Consider the following 24,304-nt stretch of genomic DNA (forward strand, 5'->3'; position numbering starts at 1 on the left):
TTCTGTTTTGGATAAATTCTATCAAAATCATTCCATCAGTTTATCAATGTCTTGGATTTATTATATCTATTTAATGCCCCCAAAAAAGCAGTAAAAATGCTTTGAAATCTGTGTATATAGTGAGCATGTTAAGTAATGTTTTTCTGATGTAAAGTAACGTTAATACTTTAATTAAACTGATTTTTATTTAAGTTCAGAGTACATAGACGACGGTTTGCTGCCCTTTTTGTTAACCGTCCACGCCATAAGATGGCGCTACACAAAAATAAAACCAACTTAGATCCTGCTTAGATCTCGATTATGATGCTTTCGTGCTCTTATCAAATGAATGAGACAGCGGTAGGAGGTTCCTTGAAACAACCTGCATAATAGAGAACCAGCCCACCAGACACACGAGCAACCTGCAGGGAAAAACAACAGCGCTGCGCTACAGCAAAGATGAACACGGACGCGATTGTTATTATTTCCGCTGCAAGGACTCCTATAGGTAAACTACATCTCATGTCTGGTATCATTATATTTTCCACACGATGCTAAGCATCTCTTTGTAGCTGTTAACTGTAACGTTAGGTTATCCTGTTGCAGCTTGTTGACAGATTATACTAGAAAGTTTGCTCTCCTGCGCCACTACCTGAATTAACAAGTTAACCAAATGATCTGTACGATGAAGTTGATGAAAGAGTGTCGGTTCGCTGTAGTTTTTTTAACCATCAAAATATGTGTCTTATTAGTTTATTTTAATTAGCTAACGATCTAGCTACACGGCAGTCTTGAAGTGTCTCACTATGGTGCAGAAGAAACGTAGAGCTGCTCTGATTGGTTGCTGTGCGTTCTCCCCAGTGTTCTCGAGCTCTGATTGGTCAATTTATTGTATCGCCATGGCCAGGAGAAATTTTATGATTGGTCAGGGTCAGCCAAACCTTATAATCACATAATTTACAGGATATAATACTAATATAGAATTAAAACTAGTTTGCACATATCTGTCTATTTGCACATGGAGTGTTTGCTCTTTAAATATGATCCCTTCATGTTCTAGCATTAAATTCTATTAATTAAATATAAGTAAATGTTCAGTTAAAACAACAGAACAAATATGTGTAGCCTATTTTATTCACAGGATCATTCAATGGAGCACTTAGTAGTGTACCCCTCCATGATCTGGGGGCATTAGTCATTAAAGATGTGCTGAAGAGGGCCAATGTAAAGCCAGAAGAGGTCTCGGAGGTCATCATGGGTCATGTCCTCACTGCAGGTAATAATATAGCACTACATGTAGTGTACTCTAGCTTGTGGATTGAGAGTCCTCCCTTAGCTTCTCCTACTTTGACTCTATTAAGGTCACGGGCAGAACCCTGCCCGCCAGGCAAGTGTTGGTGCTGGTATCCCATACTCTGTGCCCGCATGGAGCTGTCAGATGATCTGTGGATCTGGCCTAAAGTCTGTATGTCTTGGTGCCCAGTCCATCATGACGAGAGAATCCACGATAGTAGTAGCAGGAGGGATGGAGAGCATGAGTCGGGTAAGATATCTATGACACTAATCTTAAAGTAAAAAGAAGGCACATTTGAGTCTACATTAGTAAAACATGTATCTTGATCTAATGATAACCATGCAACATCTTCTGTCAGACTCCTCATATAGTGCAGATGAGGTCAGGGGTGAAGATGGGAGATGCTACTTTGCAGGACTCTATATTGACTGATGGACTCACAGACGCCTTTTACAATTACCACATGGGATTCACGGGTAATTTCTTAAAAAAGATTGCCTAGCTTTATTGTGCCCTTTAATATTATAATTGATCTAGTTTTGGTTGTGTGCCTGTGATAGCGGAGAATGTGGCCAAGCAGTGGGGGGTGTCCCGTGAGGCTCAGGACCAGCTTGCTGTGACATCACAGAACAGAACTGAAGCAGCTCAGAAGGCTGGTTATTTTGACCAGGAGATTGTGCCAGTCACTGTTCCCTCTAGGAAAGGCAAGAGGCCCTTTTATACGTTCAATAAAAAAGGTTTTATATGCACTTCTTTTTAAAAGTTTCAAAATAAAAAAACTGCAATAAATACGTCACAATATTACAGTTTCTACGATGTAATGTAATGGCAAAAATTTCAGCAGCCATAACTCCAGTCTTCAGTGTCACATGATCCTTCAGAAATCATTCTATTATGCTTATTAGGTGCTCAAGAAATATTTATTTATTATTGTCAATGTTGAATCCTTGCTGAATAAAACTATTAATTGCATTAAAAAAACTCACTCACCTCAAACCTTAGAACAGTAGTGAATTCATTCGAGGCAGCATTGTACTGCAAAAAAAAAAAAAAAACTTATTTTCTTAATCAGTATTTTTGTTTTGTTTACTAGTAAAATCATCTTTATAATCATAGAAACACTTTAAGCATAAACCTCACAAATTTTGTTAGATTTATGCTTGGTACAAGAAAGTTGCCTAAGAAAGCTAAAATTAATTGAAGGTGTATTTTCGGAGTCTAGTTTCTCAAGTACATTTTTGTTTTCAGATACTTTTTCCAAGTGGATTGTTTTATCTCCTTAAGCTTGCATTTATCTCTGACTGAATATAAATTCCAATAAAACCTTTGTTACCATATCAGGTCCAGTCGAGGTCAAAGCTGATGAGTTTCCTCGGCATGGCAGTAATATTGATGCCATGTCCAAACTGAAGCCCTGTTTTGTGAAGGATGGTTCTGGTACAGTGACAGCTGGCAATGCATCAGGTAAACGGAGACGTCTTTGACACTCGATTATGACATCTTCATTGCATACAGATGAGACATTAATGTGCTTTTCTCCATTGTTATGATTTTTGTTTAACAGGCATAAATGATGGAGCTGCAGCTACTGTTCTCATGAGCCAATCAGAGGCCCAGAGGCGGGGCTTAAAACCAATGGCACGCATCACTTCCTGGACTCAGGCAGGCCTTGACCCTTCAGTCATGGGCACAGGGCCAATTCCAGCCATTAGAAAAGCTGTGAGTGTCTGTTGAGTCATCACAGGTTTTATTTCAACCACATGAATGAAGAATGAATGCTTGTAATCAGTGCTTTGTCCTGAAACGCACACTATGCTTACAGGCACTCAGAGGACCAGTATAATCCATTAAAGACCCAGATTTAGAGTTTCAAATAAATCTAAAACGTTGAGCAGAATTGTCCATTAATATAAGAATGAGAAATAATATAATTTGATATACTATGATATGATATAATTATAATTGTGTGTGTGTGTGTGTGTGTGTGTGTGTGTGTGTGTGTGTGTGTGTGTGTGTGTGTGTGTGTGTGTGTGTGTGTGTGTGTGTGTGTGTGTGTGTGTGTGTGTGTGTGTGTGTTATGCTTTATGCTGTTATATTGTTTGTTTGAGCCAAGATACTTTTTAGAAATTATTTTGGGTGCTTTATAATATAATGTAATGTAATGCAATATCACTAACATTTATGCATTTAGCAGACGCTTTTATCCGAAGTGACTTACAAGAGAGGAGAAAATGATAACATTAGCTAATTCAATCAAAATGTTTTGTGCTATAGTCCTCACCAATTTATTGTTAAAAGCCAATTTGTTTTGCACTAGCAGTTATAGTGTTTTTTGAAGTGAATTGTATCTGCTTTCTAACCAGGTTGAAAAAGCCGGATGGAAGCTAGACGAGGTGGACCTGTTCGAGGTAAATGAAGCGTTTGCTGCTCAGTCCATTGCAGTGGTACAGGAGCTCGGTCTAAACCCTGACAAGGTGTGTGATTTCCTCCACTTTATACATGCATATATATCCACACACACATGTACTGTATTTACATATATATCTGTGTGGATCGTCTAGTATTAATTTTGAACCTTTACGACATGGTTCCTAAGTATTTATTTGACATATCCATGTGTGTGCTTCATAATTTAACACTTCATTTGTCTCTTTCCCTTCAGGTTAATGTGTGTGGAGGTGCGATCTCTCTTGGACATCCTCTTGGGATGTCTGGCTGTAGAGTGTTGGTGACCCTGCTCCATGCGCTTCAGAGGACAGGGGGACGGAAAGGGGTCGCTTCCCTGTGTATAGGTGGTGGAATGGGGATTGCCATGTGTATAGAGAGAGAATAAGGGCTGATATAAACAAATTACCACACTGTAATCGTGTGCTTTTAATCAGGCCTTGTGACCAGTTTCCATATTCAAAACACATGTTTACAAATCTTTAACAGGCTATGGTGACACTAAAGTACATAATTAAGTCAGTAATATAAACCTGTAGTATAATTTACACATGGCATTGGCCAGTTCTGGTTTCTGGTGTAAAATTATCTCTAATGTATCAGTGTATCTAATGTATTTTGCACTTAAATCTAATGTATTCCCTTCAGTCTTTAGTGATTTGTGCTACATAAAGGTGACTTATTGAAGTATACCAGATTTAATGACATTCCTTTTTTTTGTGTGTGAATCGTCTATTGTTGCCGAGTTACTCTTATAGTAGAACTTTTATTGGTATTTAAACTGGGCCTGTCCATGTATTACACATGCATATCAATGATAACCTGATTGGATTATGAAAATCATGGTGTGGTTTGTTTCTGTGTGTAGTAATCGATCAGTTGAATGGAGTCAGTTTGTTTGTAAATTTAGAACAGGACCTGTTTACACTGTGCAATAGAAACCTGCCTTAGATAATGTCAAATGTGCCAAAAGGCAAAATTAGCCTCTATCCTGTGCTTCCAATAGGCTGCTTTTAATAATCTCTCCCAATGTTGATTGTACCTCAGGGGAAAAGCTGTTTACATATTTAGCCTGCTGTACTCTAAATCTCTCCACCTAATAAAGAATTTAATGGAGAGCAATGTGTCCTACAGTCAATACAGGGCCACTTTTTTGGTTAATCATCTAGAAATGTTTATGCATTTTACAGATAGCTCTTTGTGATTTGAGTCAGGCATTTTGCCATCATTTTATGTTCAAAATATACATCAAAAACAACTGTTTAAGCCCAACATCACTGTATTCAGGTAAAATCAGTCAGTAAATCTATACATTGTAAACAATAAGTTATTTCTAATATAAAATAATATAGTTATTTAGCAAGTCATGATGCTATACTTTTAGATGTTCAATTATTTTTTAGGAACATTAACCTTATGAAATGTTGCAATTAGCAACTATTATATTCATATATTTCAAGTACTATTGTGGCATTTTGAGGCAAGTACTCCAACGATTTAATCTGCCCCATATTACCTTACCTGACATCGACATCACCTCTGTGAGAGATGCAACGGCGTGATTGATAAAGTAACCAGTAGGAGGCGCCAAATCTGAAATGGCGTTTATGACAATCGCTTCGTCATCGGCCGGTTGTTGAGTCTCAGATCAGTGTATGATGTGATTGCTGTCATGAAGTCTAGAGGGGTTTAAACAAGTCAAAATTCACATATCAATCCCACATTGTTAATACAAGCACATAAAGTTTCATACATTGTTCTGAGAACATGGAAAAACGATATTCATCATGGTAAATAGATCAGAAGGCACTTAACAGGAGGACGCCAAATAGGCTAGTGTGCGCAGGCCAGGCAGGTAATCGGATTACACTTCAGACAAACCACACACGAGCTCGTTATGTACAGTTCACCACCACTGTACGATAAATGCTTAATTCACATCCTGTTTTTACTCTCACTCACAATGCCGCTCTTTATTAATAGAGACCAGATCTTTGCTCATCAAGTCCACCTCCTAGAGCACAAACTGCGGGTGAGTTTCTTCTTATATAACCTGAATGTCAAAATTGTTAGGCTTGTAAATAATGTTTATGTCACTTTGACGTGCCTTTACTTTTGATTTACAGACATGTCTACTGTCGTTATGATCATTATGCTGTTATATTGCCAAGACTTTATTGTAAATAAAGTATAAATATAATAGAATATCATATATTTATTTATAATATAATATAATATAATATTAGTCACTAGACCTCCATATTCTTATTGTTGTTGTGTGAAGCCACCCACAAAAAGTAGCTTGCTATTATGCAGTAATAATATTAATAGACCATGCTAATACTATGGTTTTCATTTAAGCACATTAGAATACCATGGCATAGGAATATGGTACTACTCATTCAGTATATCATCTCGTTCTATATTCTCATACCATTAATGTACCATGGTACAGCCAGCATACTTTTTTGTATTTTGTATGCAGTGTTTGGGGAAAGTTACAATATTGCGTTACTCCCTAAAAAGTAACTAATTGCGTTTATTTGAAAGTATTACTTTTGCGTTACTTTTTCTCATCTGGGCTGGGCTTGCTTGTTTGTTTTTTAATAACCAAAAATGTATATTTTTGGCAAATGAAATAAATAAGCCTCAGGCAGAAGAAAATACAAATTCATATCAAACAAACCTTTCAGCTGTACTGCCATTCTGGATAGCAGAAGAATCGTTTTTGCTTTTTAATGGTTGAATTGGACCATCGAAGGTCAACAGCAAAGACATAATTTAATCTCACTTTATTAACCACATAAAGTATATTTGTGTAATTTAATTATTGCAGGTTTGCCTACTATTCTGTTTGCATTTCACTGATTTTATCCATTTTGAGGAATACTGAATCTGTTTTTGTGCAAGTAAGATGAGTAAATGCATACTCACATTTAGTCTAGAATAACAATGACCATCATGTTTCACAGCGCACACAACGCCACTGCACCTTACTCACGATTTCAGTCAACATAGGGACAAGAGAGCTGTCAGTCAATACATGGGAAAACAAAGTAACTTGAGTTACCTGTTTGAAAAAGTAACTCCGATATTTTCTTGTAAATTTAAAAGTAATGCGTTACTAGTTACTTGAAAAAAGTAATCTGATTACGTAACTCGTGTTACTTGTAATGCGTTACCCACATCACTGTTTGTAAGTGATGGTTATATGTCTCAAAAACTAGTAAGATGCCGACCCAGGATACACAGCATTTTGGGCTTTATACTAGGCTCATTTGAAGAAAAAAAAGGTGTTGTCTCGGTAGGCAACCCGCTAAGATTTTGAGACACGTCCACATGTGTGTCAGTTAAGTTTTGTTGATGGCTGATGAATGTCGTCATTTATTTTATTTGACTTCTGTTGTTTTTACTATTACATCTGTATATCTATGCTTAAATGTAATGATAAAGCTCTCTCCCTATTTCTCTATTTAGAGTAAAGAGGAGCATATTTTGGAGTTGGAAACAGAGAATGCTCTCCTTCATTTGAGACTCGCTAAGGTATGGATCTATTTAGCAAATTTAGTGTGAAATGCATCTAACTTCCCTAATGGTGGTCGACCTCCGCTGCAGTTAAGAGTTTGACCTGGCAGATGGTTTCACTGCAAGATAAGTGGCTTGCAGAGTGCAGACAGACGACAGGTGCTCACCAGTCTCACCTAATTTACTCACATGCTTAATATCCGGGCATGCAATACAGACCAGAGACAAAATACAACTGAAATACAAAAATATACCAAAAAGCACCAATCTTTTTTTTGGAGATTTATTATGAAAACATTATGGTAATATTTTAAGTAGCTTTGAGAACAATGTAAATAACATGGTATATAAATATGATTCTGTATCATGGTATACACTACCATTCGAAATATGTATTACATAAGATTTCTATCTCAAATGAATTATGTTCTTTTGAACTTTCTATTCATCAAAGAATCCTGAAAAAAATGTATTACGGTTTCCACAAAAATATTAAGCAGCACAACTGTTTTCAACATTAATAATAAGCAATGTTTCTTGAGCACCAAATCATCATGTTATAATGATTTGTGAAGGACCAAGTGACACTGAAGACTAAAGTAATGATGCTGAAAATCTCATTTTTGTCATCAATGGAATAAATTACATTTTAAAATAGAAAAGATTGATTTAAAATTGTAATAATGTTTCATTATATTACTGTTTTTATTGTATTTTTGATCAAATAATTGCAGCCCTGGTGAGCATAAGAGAATTCTTTAACCCTCTGGGGTCCTTCGGCCCAAATGGACCCGAAGCATTTAAATATATTTATTTTTTAAATCATTGCTTTATCGGAATGGTCCGAAATTTGGTGACTTTGTTGGTACTTGGCATATGAACACCCCAAAAAATTGGGGACAGGATTTGAATAGTCTAAGTGGTTGTAAAAAAAATAGTCACACTCAGGACCTTCGGGTCCAAATGGACCCGCATAGGAAATGAATGGGAAATTGGCAAAAATGTGAAAATACAGAGTTATTTTGTGCGTACAAACTACAAATCAGCCACGATCCAGAAAAAAAGCACACAACAGTGAAGGGGTGAATCTATAAAACATCAAGAGTGCAAAACAGACACATCCACACACACACACACACAAACACACTTTTATACACATACACACTAATAAATTCAGATTACATATGGGTTTTGAATTTTTAAAATGCTCAGTTTGTCCACCAGATGGCATCCATCTCATTTCAAAAATTGCTTTCATGAGGCCTAGGCTTGACTCTAAAATGACATACAGCTTTAAAAAAAAAAAAATATATATATTTTTTTAAATTTCTATTATATTCAATGGGGAAAAAATGGGTCATAATTATTGCATTAATATTAATTATAAATCATTTTTATTTTTGAAATTATCTCAAAACACCAAAAAAGAAAAGAAAAAATATTATAAAAAACAAGTAAAAAAAAAAAAAGATGATTTTTTTTTAATAAATATTAATCCCACCCTTCCGGCCCATTTGGACCCGAAGGTCCTGAGTGTGACTCTGAAATGAAGGACCCCAGAGGGTTAAAAAAACATGACTCCAACTTAACACTCTAAACTGTGTATCAAAATTCCATTGAGTTAACATCTCCACAATGCTTTTTGAAAGGTTAAAAGCAATGTAAATGTATTGAACAGTTTGGATGTGTTTCCCATTCACTTTTCCTAAACTTCCAGTGTTTGGGTAAACTTCGCCATGAGAGGGAAGAGGAAATTCATGCCCATAGAAAGAAACATCAGCAGCAGCGGAAAGTGCAGAAGTCCACAAATGCAACTCTCTCCAAACTCCTGTCTGAAGTTCAGGTGATTGCAAAAACACTGTTTTGAAACAAATCCTATTCTACAAATGCTTTGAAATGCAATCCGTTGCAAATTCAGCATCATTGTGTGGTCTGTCTTGCTCTCAGATGCTGAAACAGGACTTGAAGGATGTTTTTACTATCTACGTGGGGTTTGCTAAAGAGCTGGAGGAGCAAAGCAAGCAGCTGTTTGAATGTGTTGGCACGGCCAGAAATGCTACTCAGGATCTCCAAAGTGATGACCCTCAGAGTGAGTGTTCTTTACTGAGGTGAACTCAGATACCAATACATCAGTTCATCTGCATTATCTGTGAATATTTCCACCTCCAGATACACTTAACGGATCTCATTCACTTAATATTTACGTGCATGTACACTTATATACGTACGGTCATACGGCAAGGTCATGGATTGGGAACCTTAACCCTCAACCTTCATCTCCTCTTCTATTTAATCTTCTGCTCTCATTCCCTTCATTCTTTACCATCTGTCTCTTCCTTCATCTGTCTCCGTCTCTATCACAGAACCATCCGTGTTGTGACAGTAGGTATGTGGTGCAGTGTTCAGAGATAATCCACGGATCCCCTCCCCCAGCCTCTCCTCCAGGAAAAGCTGCTGTCAGCAGGGACAACACGGTCATGTGTCCCGTGCGTCACCTGCACTCCATGGTGACAGGCCTCCCACAGGGCCTGTGGATCTTATCCCTTGTCATTTATATAGCTGTATTTGTAAAACTCCAAGCCAAAACGCTCATCACTGTGTCTCAAGTGAAAATGAAAAAATATGTTCCTGACTAAAGGCTTTTAAGTGTACACTCAAAGATAACAGTTTAGGGTGATGGTTGTTGGCATTTGTCCACTGTGATTATATAAGTTTGGCTTGTGATGTTGTGTTGGTTGATACTATTTGATACATATTGTTTCCAGTGGCGTGTGGTCCTTTTTTTGTAGTCCAATATAAATTAATGTTATTTTTTTTATTAGATCTTTCCTTGGTTCACACACGGAGCTATCAAGAATAAAAAAAATACTTTATTTGTATTAAAAAAGCATATAAACCTAATATTTATTAAACCAATCACATCAAAGTCTCATTTCATCAAAGCTGATGTGATTTTAAACATTAAAAAATAATAAGTACAATGATTATTAACAAGCATATTTTGTGTATGTTTTGTTTGTTACTACTAAATGTCGTTGCTCTGTTCAATATAGTCACCTTTTTTCTGACCATTAGTCATCAAATGGTCACAGAGATATAGTTACCTTTAATTTAACCAAGCGAAGTGATTACTAGAACGGAGCTCAAGAAAGGCAAACACTCTTCATTTTTTTGGTGTATCGTAGCTATTGGACAGTGTTAGAAAAATAAGTGATTTACACACCGTTGCTTATTTCTGTGCTTTTTAAGTATTTTCTCTTCATGTTTTTTCTTCTTTGGCTTCGGACAGATTCTTTCCAACAACATCAACTTGTTTTTAAGTCATTATGTTGTCTGACTGCAGGTTCCATGGATTAGAGGTTTCTATATGTATTCATATTTGAATGCAAACAAATAGATAGTTGAGAAGTTTTTGTTGCATTTGTTTTCCGTAGAGCTCCGGGTTCAGGTGACTGCACTTGAGCACTCTTTACAGGAAGAGAAAGAGAAGTGTAGAGAGGAGCGAGTGAGGAGGAGGCTGCTCCACAACACCTTGGTTGTACGTACTCGGTTCTCTGCTTTGATTCACTGTTCTTAATGTATTCATAGGGTAACGTGTTGCCATTTATTTCAAGTCCAGATGTAGTACACTGTTATGCTATTACCTACTGTGGCTTGACACATGAATATTTCAGAAATAAATATTTAAAATATTTCAGACCAATTTCTACCTTAATACCGTGTAAGCAGTTAGGATGATTTAGTTCCATTAAAAAAATAGTTAAAGCAGCACACACATTTCTCTCTGTAGGAGCTGAGGGGGAATATCAGGGTTCACTGCAGGGTGCGTCCAATTCTGCACTTTGACCACATCCCAGGATCACCTACAACCAATGGGTATTGTAGTCTAAATATATTTTGAAAGAATAGCGGTAGATTAATGCATATTAAATTAATAAAAGGATTCATTTAGAACATTCAAATTTAAATTTGTAAATTAAGAGTAAAAATGTGCTGGAATTTAAATAAAAACATTGTTTCATACAGAAACCACATGCTTAGGAAATGATGTATGTGCTGTAGCCAGGCGTACTAAATCTCATTTAATCTCATTTTCCTTTTTAAGGTCTTCATTATGTGAAGCAGTGGTGCAGGCCATCAATGATGTGAGTGAATTGATTATATGTAGTGTAGTTTATGGGGTCTATGAATCGTAATGGCCCAGTACTACACCCTACACCCTGGAATAATCATCTCTGACCACCATCTTTGTTTTGCAGGACTCTGTTTTTGTGAACTGCGCCAAAACCTCAAGTCCTGTAATGAACAAAATATTTGAGTTTGAAAGGTATTTGCACACTGCATACAATGTGAACATTTGAAACAGGCGCTTTTGGTGGAGGGTGATGTAGAATGTGTCCATTATTTGTTTGATTTGCAGAGTACATGGTCCAGAAGACAGCCAAGAGACTGTGTTTGAGGAGGTGAAACCCCTTCTAACCTCTCTACTTGATGGGTGAGTATCCTATTTAATTCAAACAAGTTTAACTATTCGCTTAGGGAAGATGCTGCAATCAAATGATGCTTATAAAAATAATATATACATAAATTAACATTGAGTAAATTACATTTTACGCACATTAGTGGCAGTTACTTTGTCTATTTTTGTTCCACTGTTGTGCCAAAATCGGTAACCTAGACTAGTCTGTGACTAGAGGTCACTGTCTATTAAATGTTTTAGAGAGAACGTGCCTGGTGCTCGTGCACATTACCATAAATGTGGTTTGGGAGTATGACAGATTAATTTACTTGAATAAATAATATTTTTAGACAAGCTGCCTGTGTGCTATTGCTTGCTTTATCATTATGACATTATGACATGATTTTACTATTTTAATTGTAATTTATGCATGAAATACATTAATAAAACAATCTAGTCTATTTGGTTGATATTATTAATTAGTAGGAGTATTATTTTGGACAGACTGAATATTTTTTTTAATATTTTTTAAAACAAATATATTTTTTACTTGTTGCTGTGATCTAGAAAAATGTACAACACTTTGAAATGGCAGTAAATATCGAAGTAGAAATGATTCCTAGTTTTACCACATGCTTCTTTAAAAAAAAATGTAAAAAAAATGAGTGATTAAGTGTGTATGTGTAAAGACAGTGGCAGATAAAAACACAGTGTTGGTAAAAATTGAGAATTTGGTGAATATTAGAGAGTTTTTATTTATAGTGCTTTTTTAAAAAGTACATTCTTCCTAATGTGGCATTATACAAATCAACAAAAAATAAAATAAAATAAAACAAGAATAAAGAAAATAGATTGTTTTTCCTTGCAACTATTTCCGTTTGCTAGGTTGCAAACAACTAAGACATTTGAGAATATGAGACAGAAAACTCTTGAACATGTAGTGAACAGCGAGCTCTAGTCACAGATTTGTTTAGGTCACCAATTTTGGCACAACACTGCCAAAAAAGTCAAAGGGAGTCTTTGTAAGGATTATAATACGTATACTATAAATCTCTTTCATTTCAGGTATAATGTATGTATCATGGCATATGGTCAGACGGGCAGTGGGAAGACACACACAATGATTGGCTCCCAGTCTAAGGAGCTCACAGCTGCAGTGCAGGTCGCTCAACAGGGCATCATTCCAAAAGCAGCCAATGAGCTTTTTAAGTAAGCCTCAGTTCACATCCCTTTCACAGCACAGTTAAAATCACTGTACGTTTTACTCATCTACAATATTGTACGCAGGATAGCTGAGTGTCTGCCTGTATTGATATATGTCACAGGCTGATCTCTGAGAAGCCAGTGGACAGTCATACGGTGGAGATGTCCGTGGTGGAGGTCTATAATAATGAAGTTCTGGACCTGCTGGCCAGAGATGAAGATGGGGCGACAGTTGGGGTGAAGAGAGAGGTCATCACCACCAGCAAAGGCACCAGTGAGGTGCCCTGCCTAACAAATGAGTGAGTCACAGCAGACAGCATGAAGATATAACATATCACACTTTTCAACTTTAATACAATGGCCAGAGCAAATAACAAAATTCAGCTAACAATGCATGCATAGTTGCATAGTGCAAGTTAAAATAACAAAATAAGTTATCAACTTTCAAAGTTTATAATGAGGTTCAATTAGTTTATTCAATGAGTATCATAAACTAACAACTATTCATTAATCAAAGTAACTCTTAATAAATATACTACTGTTCAGTGTTATGTTTGTTCATTCATAATACTCTAATTATTTATACAACATGAAATGCTAAAAATGTATTAGTATATGCAGAAATGAACATTAATGTAAATGTTCTTTGAGGCTTTTTGACACTTAGGCCTGGTTTCACAGACAAGGCTTAGATTAAGCCAGGATTAGGCATTGGTTCAATTAGGACATTTTAGTAGCTTTTATAAATGTGCCTTAGAAAAATAAATTACTGGTGTACATCTTGAAAGCAATGACACTGACATATTTTAAGACATGCCAGTGCAACTTTCTTTCCGTTAAAACAGCTCAAACATGCATTTTAGTCTAGGACTGGGTTTAGGCCTTGCCTGTGAAACCGAGGTATAAAGTCTTAAGTAATGTTGACAAATTGACTAAATTAACCACTTGTTGTTGTTGTTGATGTCAAAGCATTTTTCCTTTTTAACCTATGCCATGTTAATAATTTTTATATTTATTGGCCTATAAAATCCACAGTAGTTTTTTTTTTTAAATAAAGTTAAATAATTTATGTTTAAGACATTTTGCTCCCTTTTGTGCCATATAATTTTTTTTGGTGTATTAATGCATGTGTTTTGCACTAGAGTGTACATATCTGCATTTTTTGGTTTGTTCGACCTACTTTTTCATTGTACTTTGAGCTCCATGCGCATGTGACTTTCACAGGTTTGCATGTGTTTGTGTGTCAGGTTGGTACGGAGCTCTGCAGAGGTGATGCAGCTGATCAATTCTGTGTTGAAACTAAGATCTCACAGTCCCACCCTGGTGCACATGGACTCCTCCAGATCTCATTTCATCGTCACTCTCACCGTCACCTCCAGAAGCCCAGATGCACTGGCTCTAGGTATGATATACAGTACAGTGTTTCTTCAAGTCCCCAAATCAGGTTTTGAAGCTGAAATGTTCCCTCAAGCCATACGCCGCTATCTGCAGCACACACGGTTATGGCTGTTAAGTGAGACAGAGCGTATTATCTAAAGACGCACAAACAAACGCTCATTCTAACAACTCTATTTTCTCACACACCCACTGCATTAGTTATCTACACATACACACACTCAAGCACTTTCTCACTACTCTGGAAAAAGAGCTCTGTGCTCACTCCAAAGGTTTCTCACAGTAGCACTGAAAGACCTCATAAAGGTTGCCATAAAGTGGATTTACGTATATGGGCAGGAGACATATAATTATATAAAAATGAATAGGACATTTTTTTTGCCAATCACTTTTTAATAGAGGCATCAGTTAGACCAGATTAGCCCTAAAAATTCTATTTATTTATTTGTAAAAATATATTGCTGGGTTTTTATAGTTCAAATTTATATAAAACCGTCAAATCGATTAATCACATATATATATATATATATATGCGTATATGTATATACAGTATACACAGACACACACACATATATAATATATAAAAATATAATAATATTATACACACACATATATATTATGTAAACAAAAGCTTATGTTAGATGCGATTAACATTGATATATAGTAAATAATAATATATTAAAATCTCTTTCTCACTGTCTTTAATATATATTTATATATATAGATTTTTATCTATAGTTTTATGACTGAAAAGTAGCAGTCTGGTGTTATTACTGAGATGGCTGCTGAGTGAACTGACCTGCTTAAAAGGCACTTTGTTACCATAACACTTGGAAGAAATAGTTTTACTCCTACTTTTTGGACTCACACAGTGTGATCTCTGTGTGTTACAGCTCGTAGGCTGCAGAAGGCCAGACAGGACGTCCAGCGAGTGTCTCAGAAGGAGTGGTGGAGCCCGCGCTGCCGCAGGGCCGCCTCTTCACGCTCATCTAGCCCCGCCTCCTCGCCGTCCCATTCCCCCTGTCACTCACCATCCCCTTCTCCCCGTCACTCACCATGCCCCTCTCCTCGACCCAGCATCACACAGACCCCCCTCAAGACCAAGCTGCAGTTAGTGGACCTGGCTGGGAGCGAGTGTGTGGGTAAGAGGTTGCAGTTTTGTGCTCCGTCGAGTAGTGAGTTGTTACTAGTTAGTTACTAGTTAAGCCATTTTACAATAAAACAAACATCATATTCAGACTCATTAGATAAGGTTTATGGAGTGTTAAATCTTAGGTCAGATTTGATTCAAATGCGCCTAGTAAATGAAGATGTGAATAGTCTTTTAGCATGAATGTTTATCTGTGTTTAGGGATGTCAGGTGTGACCGGTGCTGCTCTGTGGGAAAGCTCCTGTATAAACCGCAGTCTCTCGGCTTTGTCTGATGTTCTGGGAGCTCTGGCCGAACGACGACCCCACGTCCCCTACCGCAACAGCAAACTAACACATCTGCTACAGGACGCCATCGGTGAGAGCTCATTCACTGCGAAATACAAGTCACTTGAACATGCACACTAGTCCATAAAACATCCATCCATTCATCCTTCCTGAAAATATGACTGAAGATGATCATGAGCCAAACATTTGAACATACAAACACTGAGCAATCTAGTGACCTGTTACATTATTGACAACTTTTCAATTTAGAATGACATTTTTACATGCATGTATACTGGACATATAATGTCATTTGTCACAGTGCAACTTACTTAATATCATTGTTATTTGCAATGTATTTTTAAACAGATATATTTAGATATATTATCACCTAATGTACTAATTGTGCCATATGTTCCTTTTTGCCTGCCTGTGTGGATGGACTGCATATGAAATTTAGCTCTGTAGTTAATTAAATTAAATTAGCTATTCAATTAAAGGACAAATATTTGATCTTTTAGACACAGTGGAACTGGAAAGATTTTGGTGGACTTTTTCCTTGTATATTGTGCAAGTTTTCTTTGCTTTTATTTGAACCACAGTTAAAACCAGTTCCACCAGTCAAGTTAGAACACAACCACAATAGCTGTCATAGACAGGGCCTGCCTACATTCTTCTTTCTTATCTCCCGAACCTCACCTGACCATCCCTTTGACCTCTTTTCTGTCTCCTTTCTGGCACAGGAGGGGATGCTAAGCTTCTGATAATGCTGTGTGTATCTCCTACTCAACGCTTCCTCACTGAATCTCTTCAGTCCCTGGGCTTCGGTGCCAGAGCCAGACAGGTCCAGAGAGAGCCACCACGCAGGAAGAACACGGCTCTGAAGATGAAGTGACAAACAGGAGATCCATTTAATAGTAAAAAGATGCTTGTGTATTTTTATTTGTATGCATTTTGATTTTGAAATTTGCGGTGCATTGTAAGACTTTGGGGTTAAATTCGTTGATATCATAGTTGCTTATGCTTATACTTGTTAGTATTGTTTACGAAGTAATTCTAGTATTTTTTCAGTTTTGGATAGGTTACACACTCTCTTTAGCTGATCATGCACTTTGGGGATATTCCTCTGAAAAATATGTTTACAGGTGTTTTGTGATTAGTGTGAGTGGAATACTTAAGATTAAGTGTGTCTGCAATCATCCATTAGTTTAGTTTCTGCTTAAGTATTGATGTGATGATGAAAAATGTATGGCTTTGAAGTAATGGTGTTTGCAACCTGACTCTAGTTGACCTTATATTTTACTGCAAGGTAACTTGATGCCTTTCAAATGTATAACTATTTATTTATATTTAAATAAAATGCTTTAGAATTAATACAATTTAAAGTAAAAAAAAAAAAAAATCATCTACTTCTGTCATTTACTTTCATTTATTTTTGTTCCATTGTTACAAGGGGTAGTGATGTAATGTTTCTTCCCCAGAGTAGTGTAGCGTTGCTGGGGCGTGACTTTATTGACATATTCTTCACAACCAATCGGAAACTTTTCATGCGAGTGATGTAACATGAAAACACGGAAGTGTAAGTGTTACTTAAGCCTACGGTTGTGTGTTACATAGCACCATCTGTATAAAACAGCACCCGTAACTGTATCTTCTTTATCTAACACACCTGTCTGAGACGGATGATATAGGCTTATGCGCTCGATCTTCTCTGGATTTTCAGTCATTTTCTGCATTTTAACGCTCCACGGCGGACAGGTGAGTTTATATCTAAAGTAGACTATATAATATAATATTGTAGTAAGATGACTTCAGCGCAACTGAGCAACGTTTGGACAGTCATCTTATTGTAAAAACCTGGCCCATTTTCCATCCATCCATATTTTCGGTTAAAAGTGTGTATGAGGAAAAAATATTACTGTTAACGGACATGCGCGAAATAGGAAACTTTACAAACAATGTTTTAATTATTTCATAGAATAACTCGTACATTATTGTTGGCCCTTAACGTCCAAACGTAGGCCTACTGGCCATGAAATATGAAACAAGGAAATATCTCCTATTATTTCCACAATTGTGTGCAACTAATAATCCATTTTTAATTTTGCACAGCATTACAGTTCAAATTCAAGATGCTTAAAGCCATCGGTCAAACTTTTTTTTCCTCTGGACTCCAGCACCCAAAGTTCACTGCTCAACAGAGTAAGGTTAGTAGGCAGCCTACAGTAGCCTACTCAAAATGTCATTTTGCCAGTAAACCGTCCAGGCTTAACTTTGTCAGACTTTAGATTTGTTAATATTTACTTAATGCTTGCAGAGTTACGGCTTGCATTTTGTTTTTGATAGTCTGCTCATGTTTATATCGAAGCAGACCTCGTTTATTGGTCCGTGTATCTTTTGGTCATTTGATTTCCTGTTTGGAATGGAATAACGAGAAATGAAATCCAGCTCGTTTATTCGTTTTTTTGTTTAGTTTAAAAAACGAAAAATTAGATTTTAGGTCGATTTTTCATTTTTCGTTTGTGGTTTACAAATCGGTTTATGGGTTCGATATTTCATTTGCACACGTGGGCGGCGCTGAAACGCCCCTTTCATCTGATTGGTCAAACCGCTCCGCCTTCAGTACAAGCTTTTCTTTCTGTCGGGCAGAATAAGAGTATTAATAAATGCACTTTAATAAAACAATGTCTGAAACCACCACTCACTGTTAACTACGCACAATATTTGAAGCAGAAATGTTGCTGGTAATGGGGGCTCTGCGACCCCAGTAATGTGAGCCACAGTAGACCTATGACAGATTATTTTAGCATTTCCCATTGATAAATACAGTGCAAATAGTTCCGTCTCTTTGGATAAAAGGGAAGTGGAAATAAAAATCAATAATAGGCTGAACTGTAACATGATAATATGTTCATAACATTTACCACTCTCGTATTTTATTTACATCAAAAGGTGTGTGTGTGACATGCACAGTATATGCCTAAATAATTTTGAAAATTGAATAGAAATAAAGTTTATATTTATAAATGTAAGCATAGGCTATAGCCTACTCGGTTCACATGAAAAGAAAGAGACAGAAAAGAGAGAAGCTAGAATCAGTGAACGTACAGAACGTAGGCTAGGCTACTTTCAAAATTAGCAGGGTTTGGGATTAATTAAAATCATGACAGTTGAAGAGCACGGCATACCTTTAAAATGTTATTAGTTTTATTATAAAACTAATACAATTTTATTACATACTGAATTGGTCGATGTTTCTCTGAGTTCTGTTTATTATGTTGGCTTGAGAAAGCATATATTTAAACGTTATTATTATTATTATGAGAAATTGACTCCGCCTAGAACTTTAATGCTTCACCAAACTCAGCTCAGACCTTCAGACTGGTCTGACTCGCTTATATCTTTTTCTAACTGGTCAGACTTACTTTCCCAAAAAAATCCATTGACTTGCGTTATCTGAGCAATGGGCGTAATACTTAATGCTGTCCACTAGAGGGGGCGACAGGATAATACGTCTTTCTACTCTTTTCCTGTTTGCATCAGTTGAAATGACAAATAAACGCATGAATTTCATTCATAAATAGGCCATATCTGTGTATGAGAACAAGCTTTACATTTCAAGCTGTAAAACTAATTAAAACTTGAACCCTACTTCAAAGTTTGCCACTCTATAGTTTCTTTTAAGATATTGTTAGTTTTTGCATTTAATATTAGTCCATCTGGAACTTTTATTTGTCATAAGCTCTATATTTTAAGATGTACTAGAAAAAATATGATTCAACAACAAAAACTCTGTTTTAACTCGGCAAATGTGTTTTCCTTTCAAGGCTATAGCCTACAAGTTAGCCTGCTTTTTGCCATGGCTTGCCATACTGCCCAGAATAAACTATATTTTCTCCACACGAGATGTTTAAAAACCCTGCATGTAGTTTTTGTGAAGACGAGCGCATATCTTACAATATCTTACAAAGGTTCTATCTATCTATCTATCTATCTATCTATCTATCTATCTATCTATCTATCTATCTATCTATCTATCTATCTATCTATCTATCTATCTATCTATCTATCTATCTATCTATCTATCTATCTATCTATCTATCTATCTATCTGTCGGACTGACTATATGAAAAACTTGAATGCAAACATTTATGCACAAATATATCTTAAATAACAGTTTAAAAAAAGGTGGTCTGCTATATTTCACAAAGGAAGCCCATTTGTGTGTTATACGAGAAGGACATAGCCTACTGTAAAATTAGCTGGTTTACGTAAAAATGCGGATTGATCATTGCACAGTTATTCCAGACGCCTCCCGGTGCTATTCGTATTGGAATTGTGTAATCACAGATTATGAACGGATGTTTTACACAACAACAAGGATATATTCCCATTGGGTTTTCATGTTTTATGGGAACTTTAGACATCATGATTTTTATACTGTACAAACTGTGTTATCCCCTAACTCTAATGTAACCGTTATGGGTAGGTCATCTACGGACATCTAATGTTACGGACATATTTTATCATGGTACAGTTCAGTTATTGATTATTTTTTTTCCCTTTTCCCTTTTATCCAAAGAGACGGAACTATTTGCATTGTATTTATCAATGGGAAATACATCATGCTAAAGTAATCTGTCATATAGGTCTACTGTGGCTCACATTACTGGGGTCGCTTGCAAGTCGCAGCAGCACGAGTTACGTGACCAGCAATATCTCTGCTTCAAATATTGTGCGTAGTTAACAGTGAGTGGTGGTTTCAGACATTGTTTTATTAAAGTGCATTTATTAATACTCTTATTCTGCCCGACAGAAAGAAAAGCTTGTACTGAAGGCGGAGCGGTTTGACCAATCAGATGAAAGGGGCGTTTCAGCGCCGCCCACGTGTGCAAATGAAATATCGAACCCATAAACCGATTTGTAAACCACAAACGAAAAATGAAAAATCGACCTAAAATCTAATTTTTCGTTTTTTAAACTAAACAAAAAAACGAATAAACGAGCTGGATTTCATTTCTCGTTATTCCATTCCAAACAGGAAATCAAATGACCAAAAGATACACGGACCCTTATTGTTGTAATGTTACCAGTCATGTCTGATGAAGTGATGTTTTTCAGGGTGAAGACTATGAAGTCCGCACTTACCACACAACAAACTGGGTGAGCACAGCTGTGACTGGCATGGAGCAGGACCCGGCCTTAGGCACAGGCTTCAGAAGACTCTTCAAATACATTCAGGGCAATAATGACAAAAGTAAGTCTTCATGGACCTGTAGACGACTAGAAACTCAGATTTTCACGTAGCCTAGTAGACACTCAAGATTAGATGCATTATTATTTCCTTACGTCAGCCCCTGTGATTGTGACATTTTCATTACACAACAGAAATACAATGCAAAATAGCAAGTACATATGGGTGAGAAATCTACGGGGCCCCTAAAGAGACGTGGTGCAGGAAAAAAATTGGGATGGGAGATAAAAAAAAAAAAATGTATATAGCATATATTTTGCGTTCCTTTGCAAAGATATAAACCTGCTGTGAGCTCGGACAGACACTTCCTGTTTAATGTCCCGCTGCCAGTGTTTCAGAGCTCCGTACGTTAATGGTTTGAACTTGGACTCAAATATAAAGAAATGCGGTCAGTGCCTAACTCAAGGAGTTCAGTGAAGATTGCAACAGATTCGAACTTCCAGGATCAATAACTCGTGAGCTAAACGTTGTTAAAACACAGATTACACTGATTTACAATCACAGTAACTTAGACAACGAGCTAGCTACAACCCAAATTTCCTAAAAACGAGCTTTATAATATAAATTGATCTCTATGAGCAGGCGGCTAAGAGACAAGTCCGAATAAGGAACAGTCTCAAAATGCAATATAACCCAAAAAACATTAATACAAAAATAGTCATTAACTCCAATGTTACACACTGTAGTGTCACCAAATTCAGTTTACACATCAATGGTCTCCCACTTGCTTTTGCACATTTTATATTATGAAAAATATTCAATAACTTCACTGTAACATACCAAATTCAGTTCACACATCACTGCTCTAATGCTGGTTATACAACACTTAGTTTGGCAAGTAATTGCACAAATAAGTAGGCCTATTCTTTACACAAATGATATTGGTACGCAGCTAACATAATAGTTACAACCATAGCTTTTGTATTATATTTGCTTACTGAATTTGATGGCATTATACTGTAAAACTGTGAAGTTATTGAATATTTTTTTCTAAAAACAGCAAAGTTATTAATGGTCTAAGTATTGTAGTATAACCAGCAGGAGAGCAGTGATGTGTGAACTGAATTTGGTGACAGAACAGTGTGTCACAGTGAAGCTATTGAATATGTTTCATAATATAACATGTGCAAAAGGGTTTTGAACTTTGCAGACGGTCCCGACCCTTATTCATACTTGTCTCTCAACCGCCTACTTGGAGACAAATTTATATTATAAAAATTGGGTTGTAGCTCGTTGTCTAAGTTACTGTGATTGTAAATAGGTGTCATTTGTGTTTTAACAACGTTTAGCTCAGGAATATTGATCCGGGAAGTTCGAATCTGTGAAAATATTGCCAACTTCACTGAACTCCTTGAGTTAGGCACTGACCACATTTCTTTACATTTGAGTCCAAGTTCAAACCATTAACGTACGGATCTCTGAAACACTGGCAGCGGGACATTAAACAGGAAGTGTCTATCCGAGCTCACAGCAGGTTTTGCTTGGGAAAGCAAATATCTTTGCGAGGGAACGCAAAAGATTTAAAAAAAAAAAAAAAAAAAAAAAAAAATCTCCCATCCCAATTTTTTCCACCACCTTGTCCCTTTAGGGGCTCCGTAGAAATCTCCTCATGCATAAAGCCAAAGGTTTTACGTGGAAATGGTTTCCTGTGACTACAATAAATCACATCTCAAGATGCTTTTATAATAATAAAAATCATGTGCCAGGTTGTTACCACAGATTCAGTTGTGTTAATGATTCATCAGGTGAAATTGTACCTGCAAAATAGCTTTGGCACATTGAGATCAGTGCATGTTTCTGCACCTTTTCATTAAAGAAAGACCTTTGAATATCGGCTTTATCTGAGCGCGTGTCCTGTACCGTCATGTGTCAGAGTGTAAGGTGGAGATGACGGCACCAGTGAGCTGTTTGATTGACCCTGGGGCCGGACCCACTTGTGAAAGCACCTTCACTATCTCCTTCTTCATCCCTGAGGAACATCAGGCTGACCCACCCAAACCCACCGACGCAGATGTTTTCATAGAGAACCGGAAAGAGTCCACGATGTTTGTGAGGTATATGTTTGTGGTTTTTAAATTGGAGATTAAATTCAGCTATTTTTCTGTTTAAAACTTTGGGGTCAATATGTTTAGCTTCAATTTATACTTTTATTTAGCAATAATGCATTAAATGGATCAAAAGTTTCAGTAAGAACATTTATAATGTTACAAAATATGTTATTTTAAACTTTCTGTGCGTCAAAGAATCCTGATTTTTTTTTTTTTTTTATAATGATTTCAACAAAAATAATAAGCAGCACGACTGTTTCCAGAACAGAAGAAATGTTTCTTGAGCAGCAAATCAGCATATTAGGATGATTTCTGAAGGATCATGTGACACTGAAGACTGGAGTAATGATGCTGAAAATTCAGCTTTGACATGATATATTTTAAAATATATTAAAATAAAAAAAACTTTCATTTTAAATTAAAACAGTAATATTCTGAAATATTATTTATTAAGCAAGTAAATGCAGCCTTGAAGAGCATAAGAGAATTCTTTCAGAAGCATTTAAAAATCTGACTGACCCCAAACTTTGGAATGTTAGTTTGTTTTGCCAGGTCAAACTGTTCTTTGGTTTCAAAATGTTTTTGCTGCCATAGCTTCAGTTTTGCTTGGCCGTGTTTTGAAGGACGTATGGAGGCTTTGCCAACAGTGAGACCAGCCGTGAGGAGCTTCTGAAACTGATCGAGAGCCTCAAGAGGGATGGAATGAAATTCAAAGAGGCTCCGTTCTACAGAGCCGGATATGACAGCCCCTTCAAACTGACCAACCGCAGGAACGAGGTGTGGCTGATCAAAGATGAGGAAGAAAAAGCCTAAGGATCAAACGGGCATGCCCTGTGATCTAAATGAAGAGGAGGTCAACTATTTGTTTGAACTTAACAATAGTTATGTAGGTGCTTCTGTTTACTATGTACATACATGCAAGTGCCTGAATGTTTTTGAGAATTTAACACTGTACTGATTTTATATCTGACCAATATATTTTACAGCAACATTAACACTTTTAATATCTACAATTAACTATGAAATCATATGAAAAGAATGTTGAAATAATTTTTGATTAATGGTTTTTGTGACTAATAATGTATCATTCAAAGTACTCATGTAATGGTTGTGTAAAGGTGCAAGTACCCGTTGAATGACCCGACTGTCTGAATCAATAACTTTTATTGTATTGAAATATGAATAATCTTATCTGCATTTTGAGCTGTTTATATTGCACTAGATCTTGAATCTAAAAATTTAAGAGAACAATAACAGTGTATTAAATTGACACTAGTTTTTCTGTA

General features: G+C 36.4%; 3 protein-coding genes across 3 annotated transcripts; all 3 read left to right on the plus strand.

Annotated features, from left to right (window-relative positions):
- The first annotated feature begins 348 nt into the window (after positions 1–348).
- On the plus strand, positions 349–4,836 carry acat2 (acetyl-CoA acetyltransferase 2). Its single transcript, XM_056240060.1, has 9 exons — positions 349–487; positions 1,121–1,255; positions 1,341–1,522; positions 1,632–1,749; positions 1,834–1,977; positions 2,615–2,737; positions 2,838–2,992; positions 3,637–3,747; positions 3,936–4,836. Exons 1-9 carry the CDS (start codon positions 439–441, stop codon positions 4,104–4,106), a joined length of 1,188 nt encoding a protein of 395 aa, XP_056096035.1. The 5' UTR covers positions 349–438; the 3' UTR covers positions 4,107–4,836.
- A 542-nt stretch (positions 4,837–5,378) lies between these two features.
- kif25 (kinesin family member 25) lies at positions 5,379–16,670 on the plus strand. Its single transcript, XM_056240056.1, has 15 exons — positions 5,379–5,750; positions 7,196–7,261; positions 8,961–9,086; positions 9,191–9,332; positions 10,678–10,781; positions 11,034–11,119; positions 11,349–11,388; positions 11,503–11,570; positions 11,664–11,738; positions 12,768–12,911; positions 13,028–13,204; positions 14,153–14,307; positions 15,194–15,442; positions 15,652–15,807; positions 16,460–16,670. Exons 1-15 carry the CDS (start codon positions 5,616–5,618, stop codon positions 16,609–16,611), a joined length of 1,875 nt encoding a protein of 624 aa, XP_056096031.1. The 5' UTR covers positions 5,379–5,615; the 3' UTR covers positions 16,612–16,670.
- Positions 16,671–17,310: 640 nt separating this feature from the next.
- hebp2 (heme binding protein 2) lies at positions 17,311–24,304 on the plus strand. Its single transcript, XM_056240062.1, has 5 exons — positions 17,311–17,474; positions 17,829–17,923; positions 20,838–20,973; positions 22,844–23,024; positions 23,642–24,304. Exons 2-5 carry the CDS (start codon positions 17,849–17,851, stop codon positions 23,829–23,831), a joined length of 582 nt encoding a protein of 193 aa, XP_056096037.1. The 5' UTR covers positions 17,311–17,474; positions 17,829–17,848; the 3' UTR covers positions 23,832–24,304.

This window comes from Rhinichthys klamathensis, unplaced genomic scaffold, assembly GCF_029890125.1.
Source record: "Rhinichthys klamathensis goyatoka isolate OS25496 unplaced genomic scaffold, OSU_Roscu_1.1 h1tg000579l_1, whole genome shotgun sequence".
In the NCBI taxonomy this organism is placed as follows: Eukaryota; Metazoa; Chordata; class Actinopteri; order Cypriniformes; family Leuciscidae; genus Rhinichthys; species Rhinichthys klamathensis.

What these genes read in the sequence shown, in the direction of transcription:
- kif25 (XM_056240056.1), top strand. Translation starts at nt 5,616, where the DNA reads ATGTACAGTTCACCACCACTGTACGATAAATGCTTAATTCACATCCTG. An exon ending in TCCTAGAGCACAAACTGCGG is followed by an intron (nt 5,751 to 7,195) that starts GTGAGTTTCTTC and finishes TTCTCTATTTAG; the next exon opens with AGTAAAGAGGAGCATATTTT. An exon ending in CCCAGATGCACTGGCTCTAG is followed by an intron (nt 14,308 to 15,193) that starts GTATGATATACA and finishes TGTGTGTTACAG; the next exon opens with CTCGTAGGCTGCAGAAGGCC.
- hebp2 (XM_056240062.1), top strand. Translation starts at nt 17,849, where the DNA reads ATGCTTAAAGCCATCGGTCAAACTTTTTTTTCCTCTGGACTCCAGCAC. An exon ending in TCAGGGCAATAATGACAAAA is followed by an intron (nt 20,974 to 22,843) that starts GTAAGTCTTCAT and finishes GTCATGTGTCAG; the next exon opens with AGTGTAAGGTGGAGATGACG. An exon ending in GAGTCCACGATGTTTGTGAG is followed by an intron (nt 23,025 to 23,641) that starts GTATATGTTTGT and finishes CGTGTTTTGAAG; the next exon opens with GACGTATGGAGGCTTTGCCA.
- acat2 (XM_056240060.1), top strand. Translation starts at nt 439, where the DNA reads ATGAACACGGACGCGATTGTTATTATTTCCGCTGCAAGGACTCCTATA. An exon ending in GGATGGAGAGCATGAGTCGG is followed by an intron (nt 1,523 to 1,631) that starts GTAAGATATCTA and finishes ATCTTCTGTCAG; the next exon opens with ACTCCTCATATAGTGCAGAT. An exon ending in TTCCAGCCATTAGAAAAGCT is followed by an intron (nt 2,993 to 3,636) that starts GTGAGTGTCTGT and finishes CTTTCTAACCAG; the next exon opens with GTTGAAAAAGCCGGATGGAA.